Source organism: Cucurbita pepo, chromosome LG17, assembly GCF_002806865.2.
Source record: "Cucurbita pepo subsp. pepo cultivar mu-cu-16 chromosome LG17, ASM280686v2, whole genome shotgun sequence".
In the NCBI taxonomy this organism is placed as follows: domain Eukaryota; kingdom Viridiplantae; phylum Streptophyta; class Magnoliopsida; order Cucurbitales; family Cucurbitaceae; genus Cucurbita; species Cucurbita pepo.
The window spans coordinates 1586282-1600269 of NC_036654.1; the positions used below are offsets into that span (position 1 = coordinate 1586282).

The window sequence follows — 13988 nt, forward strand, 5'->3', positions numbered from 1 at the left end:
ATATATATATATATATATATATATATATATATATATATATATATATATATATATATATATATATATATATATATATATATATATCCAAAAGAGGAGAGAGAGAAAAAGAGGTCAAAACGGCGCAGTTTGGAGGGAGTGGCCGAAAATTCAGGGTTCGGTGACGTTGGAAAAGGCTTCTCCTTTGGGATCTTGACACGTATCTTTTTTTATTATGAACTTAATTTTTTTTATTCATTATTTAAATAGATAAAGAGTATATTATTTAAATAGATAAATATATAACTATTATATAAAAAATTTTATATATAAATTTTATTAAGAATAAAAATAGAAAATTTTCGTCGATAGATAAATAAAACTATTATTTATGAAAATTAAAAAAATTAAAACAATTGGGCCTATCAAGCAGGCCCAAATCATGGGCCGATCGTTAAAATATTCAAAAAGGCCCATTAAAAGGCCGTAGGACCTAAATATGGGCCGATTTAGTTGGCCCATGTAAACATCTTCCCTTCTTAACTGCCACGTTAGAAAGAGACCAAACAGTATTTCTTAAAAATAAATAAACAAAATTGTTAATTAAAAAAAACTTTATTTTCTTATGTATAAATGAAGCATGTGTCACGTGCCATTATTTTTATATTACCAAACACATGACATTGAGGTTTTTTCATTTAAATTTTTTGTTTTTTTAATAACTTTTTAGATGGTAAAAAGTTTTTTTAATTAAACAAAAAAAATATTATTTTTATTTAAAATAATAAATTACTAAATAGGACTAAAGTCAATTATATCCTTAAAAATTAATTCAAAATTACTTATATCAAAAATTTTATTTAATTATTAAAATATAAATAGAAAAGTCGTTTTATTTATAAGTCGGGTCTATGAAAACAACGTATGAAACAAGCACAAAATTTTCATGGCTTCATTTATAAACCATCTAACAAAGTTGAAAATCATGAAAAATGACAATCTTTCATGACTTCGTTTTTAAGTTATCTAGGAAAGTTGAAAAGGCCCATAAATAAGGGCTTCATCTAAATATTTATAGTCTATAACACGAGTTATTTGATTTATAAGTTGACTTTCGTTTTGACATGAACAAACTGTATTAAATAGAAAATTTAGAGAAGAAACATCAACCATTGCACTTTAGGAGTTCATGAGGATCTCGAGGTGGGAAATCCCTTTTAGGGTTTAGGTTTCAATCTTTTAGACAATAATATATTGTTAATTGGCGTTGAGCTAAGAAACATTTTGACGTTGAGCTCCATCAACTATTTCAATGTGACGTAACTTAATTTTGAGTTTTCAAAGGTTTAATCATGTTTTTTGTTACTAATCATATTGGCTATAACTTGCTTGATGGTATAACAAAGTGAGGGGAAATGGCCCACAAAGCACATGATGGTAAAACAAAAATGCTGGCAGATCACAAACAATTTGAAAGGCCATAATAATGAGTATAGAGACAAACCACTCTAACCAAAACTTAACAATTACCCACTAGTAAAAAAAAAAAAAAAAAAAACATAACAACATCACTACTTTCCTTTCAGCTTTTGTACTCTTCTTTAAGCTGTCTCTATCATGAACTCAAAAGGTTAAAAAAAAAGTTACAAAACCAAGAGTGAAAAACATAGTGTAATGACCGACAATATTGCATCACAAAATGACTCGACGCATATGGTAAAAAAAACCAGACAAATTGAGGAAAAGAAATTTTTGAAGAAGGACAACGCTTCTGCACCTGCCCCTTAAATGGCATTTTCTTTTCAGCTGAAGCAGGCCGAGGTTGAGCAACCAACAGATGAACAACAAAGGGGTTTGGTTTTAAAACAAGTTTTGAAGGGGAAAAAATGTGTTTGTTAAATGGCTATAAAGAAGGGGGCAATGGAAATGGATGAGAAATCATGAATTTTTCTTTTTTTGGTGTTAAGATGATAGGGACAGGACTAGCAGGGATGGCCTCGGCGGCAAGGGAGCGAACCTGCTGAAGAAGTGATGGAGGCAACCATGGAAGCAGATTTGGCTCCTAAGCTGGAGGCTCTCGCATAGCTTGCTGAAGCTCCAGCGCCTGATGGGGTGAAATAAGCACCGTTCAGCAGCATATCTCCTTCTGATCTCCAGTTCCACCCTTTCCATTCGTTCTCTGCTGTTTCAACTCGTTTGGTCACCTGCATTACATCGCATCAACCAAGTGAGATCCCTCCGTTGGAAAGGAGAACAAAACATTCGTTATAAGATGAGATTTTATTGGAGACCGATTTTAAAAACTTTGAGAAAAGCCCGAAACGGAAAGTACAAAGAGAATAATATTTGCTAATAGTGAGCTTGGGCTTGTACGGTTACAAAGAGTATCAGAGCCAGCCGTTGGGCGATGTGCCAACTAGGAGGCTAAGCCCTAAAAGGGGTAGACACGAGGCAGTGTGCTAGTAAGGATGCCGGCCCCGAAGGGGTAGATTGGTAGGTCCCACAATGATTGAGGGTGGACAAGAGCGGTGTACCAAGGACGTTGGGCCCCGAAAGGAGGTGAAATTGGGGTCCCACATCGATAAGAAAAAGGAATGAGTGCTGGCGAGAACGCTGAGCCCTAAAAGGGGTGGATTGTGAGATCCCACGTCGGTTGGGAAGGAGTAAGAAACATTCCTTATAAAGGTGTGTAAACTCTCTCTAACAAAAGCGTTTTATAAACTTTGAGGGGAAGATCAAAGCGAAAAGTCCAAAGAAGACAATATCCGCTAGCGGTAAACCTTTAGGAGAAGTTCGAAAAGGAAAGCTCAAAGAGAACAATACCTACTAACAGTGGGCTTAAGCGGTTACAGACCTGACTCATCAAGTGTGGTAACCAATTTTGGAATCTAAATCTAAGTTGAAATGATTTTTGGGGGAGTTAGTTACCTCCTTGGCAAAAGGGTTGGTTGGAGCAGCATATCTGTTTCCTTGACTATTGATGGTGGGGTTTGCACTCCCACCAATGGCATACATCTCCCAATGAGTGTAGTCATTGTTCACCACATGGAAATAGCCATGCCTACATCTATACACATCATTGAAATTTATGTGGGGTGAGAAATCGCTGTTGACAAACTCAACACAATTTAAACCATCTTCTTCACGTATAAAAGACGAGCTTACCTTGGCATTCTTTGAATGAGTCCCTCTCCAAAATGGTTATAAGCAATGGTGACTTGCATTTGCTTGTCCTTTGTGTAGGAATCACTATGGCCTAGAAGCATCACCTGTTACCATTTAAGATCAAATTTCATCAAACAAATTTGTTATTTCTAACTTGATTTGATATCAGAAATGCAATAGAAAGTGTACCTCATTGTGGTGGGTGAAGTGATTGTTGGAGATGGTGATTGCAGTTGAGCCCATGACAGCATCAACAAGGCCATCGGCACAATTAGAGAGTGAATTGTGGTCGATCCATATATGGCTTGACCCAAAGATGGAAATGGCATCGCCATCAGCCATGGTTCTCCACCCAAAATGAGTTGGAGAGCTTCTCACCATGGCATTTCCTGTGGGCTTGCAATCATGGATGTGAAGACCGTGGATAATGATATTGGTCACAAACTGTATTGTGATGCAAGCGCCATTGGCGATGTGTACATTGACCCCGCGAGCATCAATGGTCTTAAAACTGTTCATGATGAGTTCTTGTTTCAATTGAATCACCATGTCCCTTTTGAATACGATCCAAAGAGGTTTCTCTTGAATGACAGCATGACGAAGAGTCCCTGGCTTCGGGTTCACCGGATCGTTGTCGCTTGAATCAGTGACAACGTAGAAACGACCATCACGACCACCGATAGCATTCCGGCCGAACCCAATGCCACATTCAGCTAGGCGTTTACGTTTGTGGTGCCAATTGGGGTCGCAACGCCAACAGTCATCAATGGGATTGCCAGTTCCACAGGAGAAAAATCCCAATTTTCTCCTTTCAGTGCTGTTACGGATGCTCCTGCCATATCAAAGAACATTCTTAGGACAAATTTCTCTTGAGTTCTGAAATTGCTCTTGTCCAATGAAAAACCAAAGATAGGATAAAAGTGATGGGAAACCCCATCACAATCTACATGTACAAATATCGAGAACAATCAAGAATTTGTCGGAAAGCGAATGTCAGGGGCGCCAGTAATGCTCGTTTTCAATCACAACGGTAATAAAAGAATGCATATCACTAAAACAGAAAATGACAAAATCATGCTGCCATTTTGACCACGAAGACTCTTTCATTGTAACGTCTATAAAAATTCTCTTCCTAAGATTTTACGATACAGACAAAAACGAAACGAACATCCGCATGTGCGATGTTCAGCTCGCTATTTGATTACTACAAGACCCATTACTAATTACAAGAGAGAAATCCAATTCGATCCAAATTTCACAAAACCAATCTCTCTAATAATGAATTTCTTAACAAGATATAGACATCTTTACGATATCAAAAGAATCAATGATTCAAATATAGAATGAATGAAAGAAAAAGACTCACATCTCAACAGAGGCAGCAATCTCGTCAGGATTATCCACAGCATGCTCATTGTTAAGCTCCTCCGAATCATCATTCACCGCCCTGTAAACAGAATCACCCAATTAAGTGACAAACCCACCTAGATATTATCTTTTTATTCTCACTTAACTTAACAATTAGCCATATTAACTTAACAATTAGCCATATTAGAGGAGTTTAAACTTCAAAGTAGAGCCAGTGAAGACGTATATTAGAAAAGGGCGCGTGGAATATCAGAGGGCGCGTGAGGAATGGAAATGAAGAAGTTAGTGAGTGGCTTCAACGCTCAAGGTGGGTGCGGAAGAGATCTTTCACGCAGCCCGCCGTACTGTCGTTCTGTCACAGAGAGAAAACGGTTGGGAAAAGCGCTTTTGTTTAGAGAGAGGGAATTGTGGCAAGACGATTGGTCGGCACTAGAGGGAAGGAAAAAGATAAAAACGAACACCCAAAGAATTAATAAGAAAATAAAAAGAGAAAGAAACTGTCCTTCTATTCTTGTTGATGAAATGACTGAAACGCGAGGGAAATGACAGGGAGCCTGTGGGGGTAATTACGGGAAGGAATCTTAAGGGGGAGTAACTGGAAACGGAACAAACGGTCCAGATTGAAGATCTGGATCTCAACGGCTGAGATCGTTAGCTACAGTTGGGTCATCACATCACACGGATCCGAGGAGAATCCAACGGCTGTGATTAGCAAGATGGGCAGAACGTACGGTTGAGATCATTTCATTACGGTACAGATTTTCCCCTTCCTTTCATTACTCGAGTTAATGAAACGAAAACTAACCTAGTCGCCATTGATGAGTTGATAGAGCTCTGAAACTTCGTCGCTAACACAGTCCTGAACAAATGAAAAATAACAAGAATCGTTTCATAAACCGCTACAGTTCGTTTGAAACTAAGAGATTCTATTTTTATTCCTCACTCCTTTAGTAAAAGGAATTTTGAACTGAAGTCCGCCATTAAAGCAGTGGAGCGTAGTTTTACTTTATCTCATTTCGACATTACAGCATTGATCCAATATTCTAAGAAAAAACACTAAATCATATTGAATCATACATCCACATTGAACATTCAAGAGTCTCCAAATTGAAACCGAAAAGAATCAGTACTATACAAACCTAGCATTTTCTCCCAACAAGAAATTCACACAATGTGGCTAGAATTATCAAATCAAACACATGACATTGAGATTGTAAGAGAAGAATATGAAAGGGAGAAAAGATTTACCTAATTTCAGAGACCTCTTCTTTGCGAACCAGAGCCATTGTTACGAAGAACACCATTGCAAGCGCAAGCAGAGACAGAGAAGACCATTTGCTGAGTGCCGCCATTACTGACCTCTCTCTCTCTGTCGTTCACTCTCTTGAGAAAAACCAGAGGGAATTAAGAGAGAGAGATTATGGAGAAGGAGAAATGTGGAGAGAAAAGGAAGAAGAAGAAGAAGAAGAAGAAGAACAGAGGAAACGAGTGGTGATGTCAGTGAAAGCTTTGGACAAAACGGACCTTTTATAGACATACCTCCAACGGAAAGACGATAACAAAATACCAAACATTTGTCCAACCGACGTTAACGCCGTCAACTAACTTCTACGTTATATATATATATATTTATTTATTTTATTTATTTTTTTTTTAATTCAAAGAAACGTGAGAGAAATCAGGAAACTTAATAATATTGCATGAGAAAATGTTAAAATAAAATTATTTAAATTACAGTCTAAACTTTTTTAGCTTCCGTACAAAAATAAATAAATAATAACTCGTTTTTACGGGGTGCTCGTGGGTTAAGTTAAATTAGGTTGAAACATTTTTAAATTTAACTCAATTGTTCGAGTGGTAAATTTTTTAACTAAAATAAACCTCAGTAAATAAAACCTAACTCAACCTTAAATTTTAACTGGAACATTTAACTTAAAAAAAATAATTATGAAGTTAAATAAAAATAAAATAAATATATTATTTTAAAGAAACCCTAATAAAAAGTATAGAAATTAAATATATACCATTTTAAAAGTTTTAAAAATAAAATTTATAATTTAGACTTCTGTTTTTTGTTTCACTCTTTTAAAATTTTAGTTTATAAATATTACTTTTTAATAATATTTTTAAATTGAAGGGTTTTTTTTATTATTATTAAATAGTTGGAGAAAAACTTGTTATTTATTTTAAAATTTGTGCGAAAATAGCAAAAACATTTATAAAAAATGGAGAGAAAGTATAATTTTAAAAATTAGAAGGGTAATAAAAAATAAATTAATAAGTCCTTTGAGTAATAAATTTTAAATAAATTAACATAATAAACACTGAAAAGACTAATTTGACCCTCTAAATGCCTCATTCACTTTTTTTTTATTGCTTTTTATTGCTTTGACGCTTCACGAATCCCTTTATTCAGCTTTCCAAGTTTCAACAAACCGGCCTTAACGGAAAATAACTGACTCGTTATTTACCGTGACCGTAAATACACAAGCTACCGTCGAAACTTTTCGACTTTTTTAACTGAGGCAGGCGACATTTTTTACCCCCCCTAGTGCCACGTCGGACGGAGCTCGAGACAGACGTGGAAGGTACGAATACGGTCACCGGGAACCGATATCACGGTTTTCAGCTGATTTTGCGGTCAATAAATATATAAAATAAGTAATTAAATTTGGGGGTTGCTTGGATGAGTGAATCACAGTCACAGGCACAAGTTACGGCTCTTGATTGGTGACTCAGCCTGTTGGGTGTGGAACATTTGGTCACAGGCAGTTAAGTTATCTTTTCTTCCTTTATTTTTCTTTTTTTCCTTTTTGTTTTTTGTTTTTTCTTTTTTTAGTTTTAATGTAAAATTAAAATAAAATTTAAAACTCAACCCTCCTCAATTCTGGCTATGATGGTGGAAGAGCCGAGTGTTTCTCAAGCTTCATCATTCATTTTCTTTTCTTAAAAAAAAAAAAAAATGGAAGTCAATTGTTAGTCTAACAACCCAGATCCACCGCCAGCAGATATTGTCCTCTTAGAGCTTTTCTCACGGCTTTAAAACATGTCTAGTCTGCTAGGGGAAGGTTTTCACACCATTGGCTTTAAAACACGTCTGCTAGAGAAGGTTACCTTTATAAACAGTGGTTTGTTCTCCTCGGAACATCACAGTTTGTCTATGTTATAATTTTACGTATTTATCAGGTAAATTAATAGAAAATTTTAATAATGTTTAAAATTAAAAATATAATTAAACTAAAAAAACATTAAAATGCGATAATTATTTACCTAATTCATTCTTATTTATCACATAAAGTAATACAAAATTTTCATGAATTTCAATTTTTTAAAAGAATTATTTAAATTTTTAATTATATTTTAAAAATAAAAAATATCAAACAAAATCCTAATTTAAAAAAATTAACTAAAAATTAAAATATTTTATTAACGAATATAAAATATTGTTACGTTTTGTAATTTAAATATTATCGTAATTTCTCGTATGAATATTTATTTTAGTTTTATTTAATTAATTAATTATTTTACTATATAATGAACAAAAAGGAGTATAATATTGCACGAAAAGCCCGTGAGAAGATTTCATAAAATAAAATAAAGAAATAAATTAAAATAATCAATTCATGAAACATTTAAAATATTTATTAAATTTTAATTAATAGAAGAAAAAAAAAACAAAACTTGAGGGACTAAAATGTATATTTTAAAATTTAGAAGGACTAAAAAGTAATTAAAACAAAAAATAATAAATTTTCCATATTTTTGGGAACGATAATGCTCCCATGTAACAACCAAGTGCCTCCCATCATAACAATATTCTCACGCCTCCCTCAAAACCATTAACCAACAATATTTCTCTCTCTTCACGTTTATTTACCATTTTACCCTCCTAATTTTCTTAAATAAATTAAAAATAAATCCTTAATATTTATTTAAAAATTAAAAACATTTTAATTACCTTGTTTAATTGCCCCTCTATTATAAGACATTAATGATATGACTAATGACCCTTTTTTTTCACTTTTTTTTTTTACCAATAATGTGTTTCTTACGTTATTAAAAAAAAAAAAAAAGTAATGATATATTTAAATAAAATATAATTTGAAACCCGTAAATAAAATTATTGTCGGGTATGGGTATAGTTTAATTAGTAAAGATATGCTAATAAATTTGAAATCTCTCCCTAATAGACACGGTTTAAAAATGTGAGGTTGATGGCGATAATAATATATGCTAGTAGTGGTCTTAGAGGGTTACAAATGGTATCAGAGCCAAGATGGATGGTGTGCCAGCAAGGATGCTGGGCTTCTAAAGGGGGTGGATTGTGAGATCCCACGTTGGTTGGAGAGGGGGAATGAAACATTCCTTTTGAAGCTGTGAGGCTGATGATGATACGTAACGGGTTAAAACGGACAATATGTGCTAGCAGTGGGCTTGTACCTGAGGTGTTGAACTCGAAAAACGAACGTATTAGCTATGTTCAGAAACAAAGATGTATCGAGTTCATAATCTATTTGGTGCTCGTAAGAACGGTTCAATGGTCGGGATGAATTAAGTAGGGTAAAGTTGGGTAAGTTGGCGGGTATGGAAGTCTAAATTTGCATGAGTCCACAAGTTTGTTTTGCCGGGAAAAGTGAAAAAAACAAAAAATTACTCAAACCATTACTTTTTACTCCCTTTGACCAAAAGCCAAACACCTTATCTCCTCAACAAGTTTCCTTTATTTGGACCACCGTGGGGCCACCGTGGGCCACCGTGGGCCACCGTGAAACATCGCCGGAGCTAATTACCAAAAAAAAACTCAATTAATTCACTTTTTATAGAATATAATTTGGTTATTTTCTTTGAATTATAATTCAAGTCAAACTCATTTCTTTAATCAATATTTTTGATTTAAAGCCAAAAAGTGACATTAAAGTTTTGGGGTAACACAAATTTTACCTTTTTTTTTCACCTTCCAATACAAATTATGTTCAAAATTTTGACCTAAAATTTTTAAAAATATCGAGATCTTCAACATTAATATATTTTATTTTTTTTTAACTAAAAATGATATAACTTTCAAATATGTTATGAACGTATTGATATTAGTGTTTAATGATAGCTTTCACTTTAATACCATGTTAAGAATCACATATATTCGTAATGATATGATATTATCCACTTTGAACATTAGTTTTCATGTGAGAATCCCACATTGGTTGGGAGAGGAGAATGAAACACCCTTTATAAGGGTGTGGAAACCCGAAAGGGAAGGCCGAAAGAAGATAATATTTGCTAGCGGTGAGCCTGAGCCGTTACATTTCATGGCTCTGCTTTTGGTTTTTCCATGTTAATAGAATCCTCACATGTCAAACAAAGAAATTGTGAGCCACGAAGGTGTAGTCAAAGTGACTCAAGTATTGAACAAAGAGTGTACTTTATTCGAGGAGATGTTGTTCGAGGGCTCCAAAAAGGAAGTTTCAGAAGAGGCTCTATGGTACATTTTGTTCACGGGAAGAATTGTTGAGGATTATCGAGAGGAGCAAAGAACACAATCATAAGGTCTTTAAAATTTGGAACGTTGGTTATTGAGCGTTTGATACAAAGTATTTGGTAAGTTATATACTCATTGGTTGGTTAGAAAAATAAAGTTAGGTATTAAAAATTATAGCAAAATTGAATTGAAATTGGAAGCATGTTTGTCTCTCTACCAAACACTATTAACACAAATAATGTGTAGTAAGTTGTACCAAAAGGAATAAAAATTTACACAATAATACATAATAATTACTCCTAAAATAACGTACGGTCTTTTAATGTCGAAACTACTTTACTTTTAATGTTTGTCCATCGACACGCTCCTCAACTAGACTTCGGCGTGGCTCGACAGCTCCAGCAGCTTGAAAACAATAACATATTGATTATTGGTCAATTGTCTCTTAAAGGTAAAATTTATTCACGATTATAACAATAACGTCCTTAGAAAATAAAATGCCTCATTTAAATATTGTCATGTTTTTTGGGAGTAACAAATAGAACAACATTAATCATTTGTCTTTATTGCATTATAATTCCCAACAGAATTATTATTTTTTTTTTAAATTGGGACCTAATTTTAAATTAGCATAAAAGCTTTTTAATAGTTCCTTTCAGTAATCCTCGTCGGCCGGGATCATTGTGGGCTCCAGAGGCCCATTTTCGAAATTCTCAGCGAGAGGCCCATTGATGGCCATTCGCGTGAAGTTGGGCTTACTCCTCGATGCTTTGGCCCATTGGGCCTTTCTGATTGGAACTCAACTTCTGGATCGCGCATCCTGGTGGGCCGTCGATTTAGGCCGGATCAAGATGGAGTTGGGCCTCGGGCTCGAAAAGTTGCGGGCGTCGAGGCACGTGATTCGGGAGTCCGGATGAGGAAGAAGTCCAGTGAGAATGGGCTTAAGACTGCTGGTGATGGGCTGGAATGGAGTTTAGTGATTGAAGTTGGGCCTGGGCTTACAGTTGAAACTATGTTGTGCGCCTCATGGGCCTGAATAATTGAATGGGCTATTGGCATGTGAAGGCCCATTTTTCATGTCTTGTTTCTCTTTCCAGATTTTATGTTATATTTAAGGGCTTGCATTCTTTATAGTTTATAGGTCAATGGATATGTTTTTATATTATATGATACTTATTATTTAACACAAACCTATGATTAACTTAAATTTAATTATTATAATTATAATCATGACCATAATTGATTGATTAATTTATGCCCGTTCAAATTAATCTCATATATTTCAGATAGCTAAATTAATAAAAATAACTTTGTATTTATCTTTAAAAAAAAATATTCATAGACTTTCAAAAGTTTCAATAATTCTCATTTTAAAAAAATCATATCTTTAATATTTTTATATATATATATATATAAAATACTCTTAGCTCAAATTTCAAATCCATCACTAATAAATATTGTCCGGCACATTACGTATTGTCTTCAGTCTCACGATTTTTAAAAATATGTCTTCGTTTTTTAGACAAAGGTTTTCACATATTTATAAAAAATGTTCCGTTTCCCAACCAATGTGAAATCTCACCGACAAAATATAAAATTTAAACATATTTTTATTAATTTAACCTAATAGTAAAGTGGGTGATGGTGAATTTCATTTTTTCAACCTTTCTGATGAATCAAATCATGAGGAATTGAATGTTGTGAGAGAGGCAATAAAGGAGAAGATGAGAAAAAAAAAGGAAGTTAGTATTGGGATCAGATGATCCAAAAATGAAAGCAATCCTATCTAAAAGATCCAACTTAATTTTGATCATATACCAACATCTTCATCTTTCATTCATTACAAGTTTTAGGATATGAAAAGTGGTTAAATCTAAATATTTTGCTGATTCGACTAAAATGAACATACTATCAAAGATGGTTGATCCCAATCATTCGAGTGCAATCGTTTAATAATCTTGTTTAGCAGACTCCCACGAAGCTCATAGCATCAATTTCTCGGTATCCCCACACATTATTCTAAAAGAAAACTTCACTATTATAGATACGTCTAAAGGTAAATACAAGTTAAAATCGTCGTGGGTATAAGCCAAAAGTAATTGACATGTATTTTTTTTCTTTCGAGTTGGAAGGCTCAAGGTTCTAAAAGATCTAAAAAGAGGGCAGTAACAAGAAAATCAAATACAAATTGTCTTTTGCATCAGGAATCCTAAGGACTTAACCCTATGTGTCATTACCACTCTTCAGTCATTGCAGCAAATTGCACTCATTATTGAAAGAAAGATTCATGGGAGGAAACTAAAAACAAGCATACCTTTTTCTTTTCTGTTACTGAATCGTGCAGACACAAGAGTTTCTTACTCCCTCAAGCTCCCCATCTCCTGATACACTGTGGCAAAACCAGAAACTTACAGAATAAGCACAAATTCATCTTTGAAGCTCTCAGAAACAGTTCTTGATCATGAACTACGGTTTTCAAATACAACATGTTGCTCTATTTCTTGGCATAATTTAAGCTCAATCATGAAAAAGAGGCCATTATTAACTTAGAATTTAATATCTACTTGAAGAGCAGGGCTTTGGAAATGAGTATAAAGTAAGCATACCTTGGATCAAATTCTTGGATATGAGCAATATCTTTACCATGGGCATCAGGCCAGTTCACTTTCCTTGTTTCTGTAGGACAAGTCTCCTCCTCTTCCTCCTTCTCCTTTGTCTTCTTCTTTAAATTGCTCTTGAGATTTGGGATTTCTAAATGAATCCCATTAGACCCATTTCCATTACCATCTTGTAGCTCATGATTATTACGCCATTTTTGCTTGACCCCATCTCTCTTTTCTTCAACAGAACGTGACCTGAAAATGGTGCTCGTCTTGCTTCCTTCCCCTTTGTTGTTAAAGCTTCCTGAAGGTGCATAGCAAGAGCACACTACGGCGGTGCACCTGCTCCGCGCCGCCGACGCCAGGAGTACAATCAACAAAGAAACGCCTCTCTTCACCGGTTTGATCCGTTGAAACCATGACCAAACTTGGAGCCCTGTGAGGGAAGAAGAAGAAGGTTAGAATCGTTAAAGCATTTGATTAAACACAGATGGCATGCTGAAGATTTGGGGATTTGCCACAAAAAGTAATGGAGAGGGGAGTTTTGTGATCATGATTACAGTTTGCTGTACACTTAAACAGAGTGGGAAAAGCACAATCATGATCATGCCACCACTACAAGTTGTTGTTCTTTTGCTTTAGAAAAGCACTCATTTGTGGGGTAAAAGGCTGAAATTCAAGAGAAATTGTCTTCTCCTTGTTTATTTGGAGAAGTAATTGACTGTTCCTGTTGGTTTCAAATAGCAAGATGGGTAGTTGGCCTCTCTTTTTCTTTTGTCTCCTGCTGTTTCGGATTTGCTTTCTTTCACATGCATGTGTTTAGAAGATGTATAAGAATTGAGCTGTGCTTGTGGGTTGCCAACTCCATGGATTAAGGTTTTCATGATACAGAATTTGAATAAACTGCATTGTGCTTGTGGAACCATGTGTGCATTAGATCAACATAAGTGCCATATATTTGAAATGCAAGAACCAAAAGTCTTAGAAGCTGCCTAGATTCCATGTCTCTTGGATAAGAATGGACCTACAAACTTTTCATTTCTATTCTAACTTCTTAATCACTTAAATCTTCGTTTTTAGATTTCGAGATAGCGACCCATCAAGAAAATTTGTTTACGGCAGTTTTCTAATTCCTTTCTACGGCCTTTAGTTTATTTTGTACAAACCTTCAATAATATGAGAAGTGAAAAGATTCAAACCTTTAACCTCTTAGTTGAAGACATGCATCTTAAATCATCCACGTAATATGAAGCTTAGTCAATGGTTGAATTGTCTTTCCCGGTTTATTTGCCCTTTCAATCTTATTTAAGCTGTAGATACTCAACCCTTCAAATAAGTTCAAAGAAGGGTCATAAAACTGGGTACATGTCATCAACATTACAATTAGAAGTACCAAAACAAGG

The 13988-nt window shown here is 34.6% G+C and overlaps 2 protein-coding genes and 1 long non-coding RNA gene across 5 annotated transcripts; 1 reads left to right on the forward strand and 2 right to left on the reverse strand.

The window, feature by feature from the left end:
- Positions 1–1414: 1414 nt before the first annotated feature.
- Positions 1415–5961, reverse strand: LOC111779301 (probable pectate lyase 1). Of its 2 annotated transcripts, XM_023659423.1 has the most exons (7): positions 5758–5861; positions 5315–5368; positions 4508–4588; positions 3331–3973; positions 3142–3245; positions 2905–3043; positions 1415–2180 (listed from the first exon to the last, which is right to left on the reverse strand). In XM_023659423.1, exons 1-7 carry the CDS (start codon positions 5859–5861, stop codon positions 1959–1961), a joined length of 1347 nt encoding a protein of 448 aa, XP_023515191.1. In that variant the 3' UTR covers positions 1415–1958. The 2 variants fall into 2 exon arrangements, with proteins under 2 accessions (XP_023515191.1, XP_023515192.1); XM_023659424.1 differs by lacking the exon at positions 5315–5368 and having other exon boundaries at positions 5758–5961.
- Positions 5962–10330: 4369 nt separating this feature from the next.
- LOC111778714 (chalcone synthase 3-like) lies at positions 10331–11021 on the forward strand. Its single transcript, XM_023658687.1, has 2 exons — positions 10331–10436; positions 10645–11021. Exons 1-2 carry the CDS (start codon positions 10331–10333, stop codon positions 11019–11021), a joined length of 483 nt encoding a protein of 160 aa, XP_023514455.1.
- A 756-nt stretch (positions 11022–11777) lies between these two features.
- LOC111778578 lies at positions 11778–13496 on the reverse strand. 2 transcript variants are annotated; one of them, XR_002812579.1, is made up of 3 exons: positions 13146–13496; positions 12592–13021; positions 12000–12374 (listed from the first exon to the last, which is right to left on the reverse strand). It is a non-coding gene; the product is annotated as an uncharacterized LOC111778578 (long non-coding RNA). The 2 variants fall into 2 exon arrangements; XR_002812578.1 differs by lacking the exon at positions 13146–13496 and having other exon boundaries at positions 11778–12374; positions 12592–13137.
- Between the last annotated feature and the right edge of the window lie 492 nt (positions 13497–13988).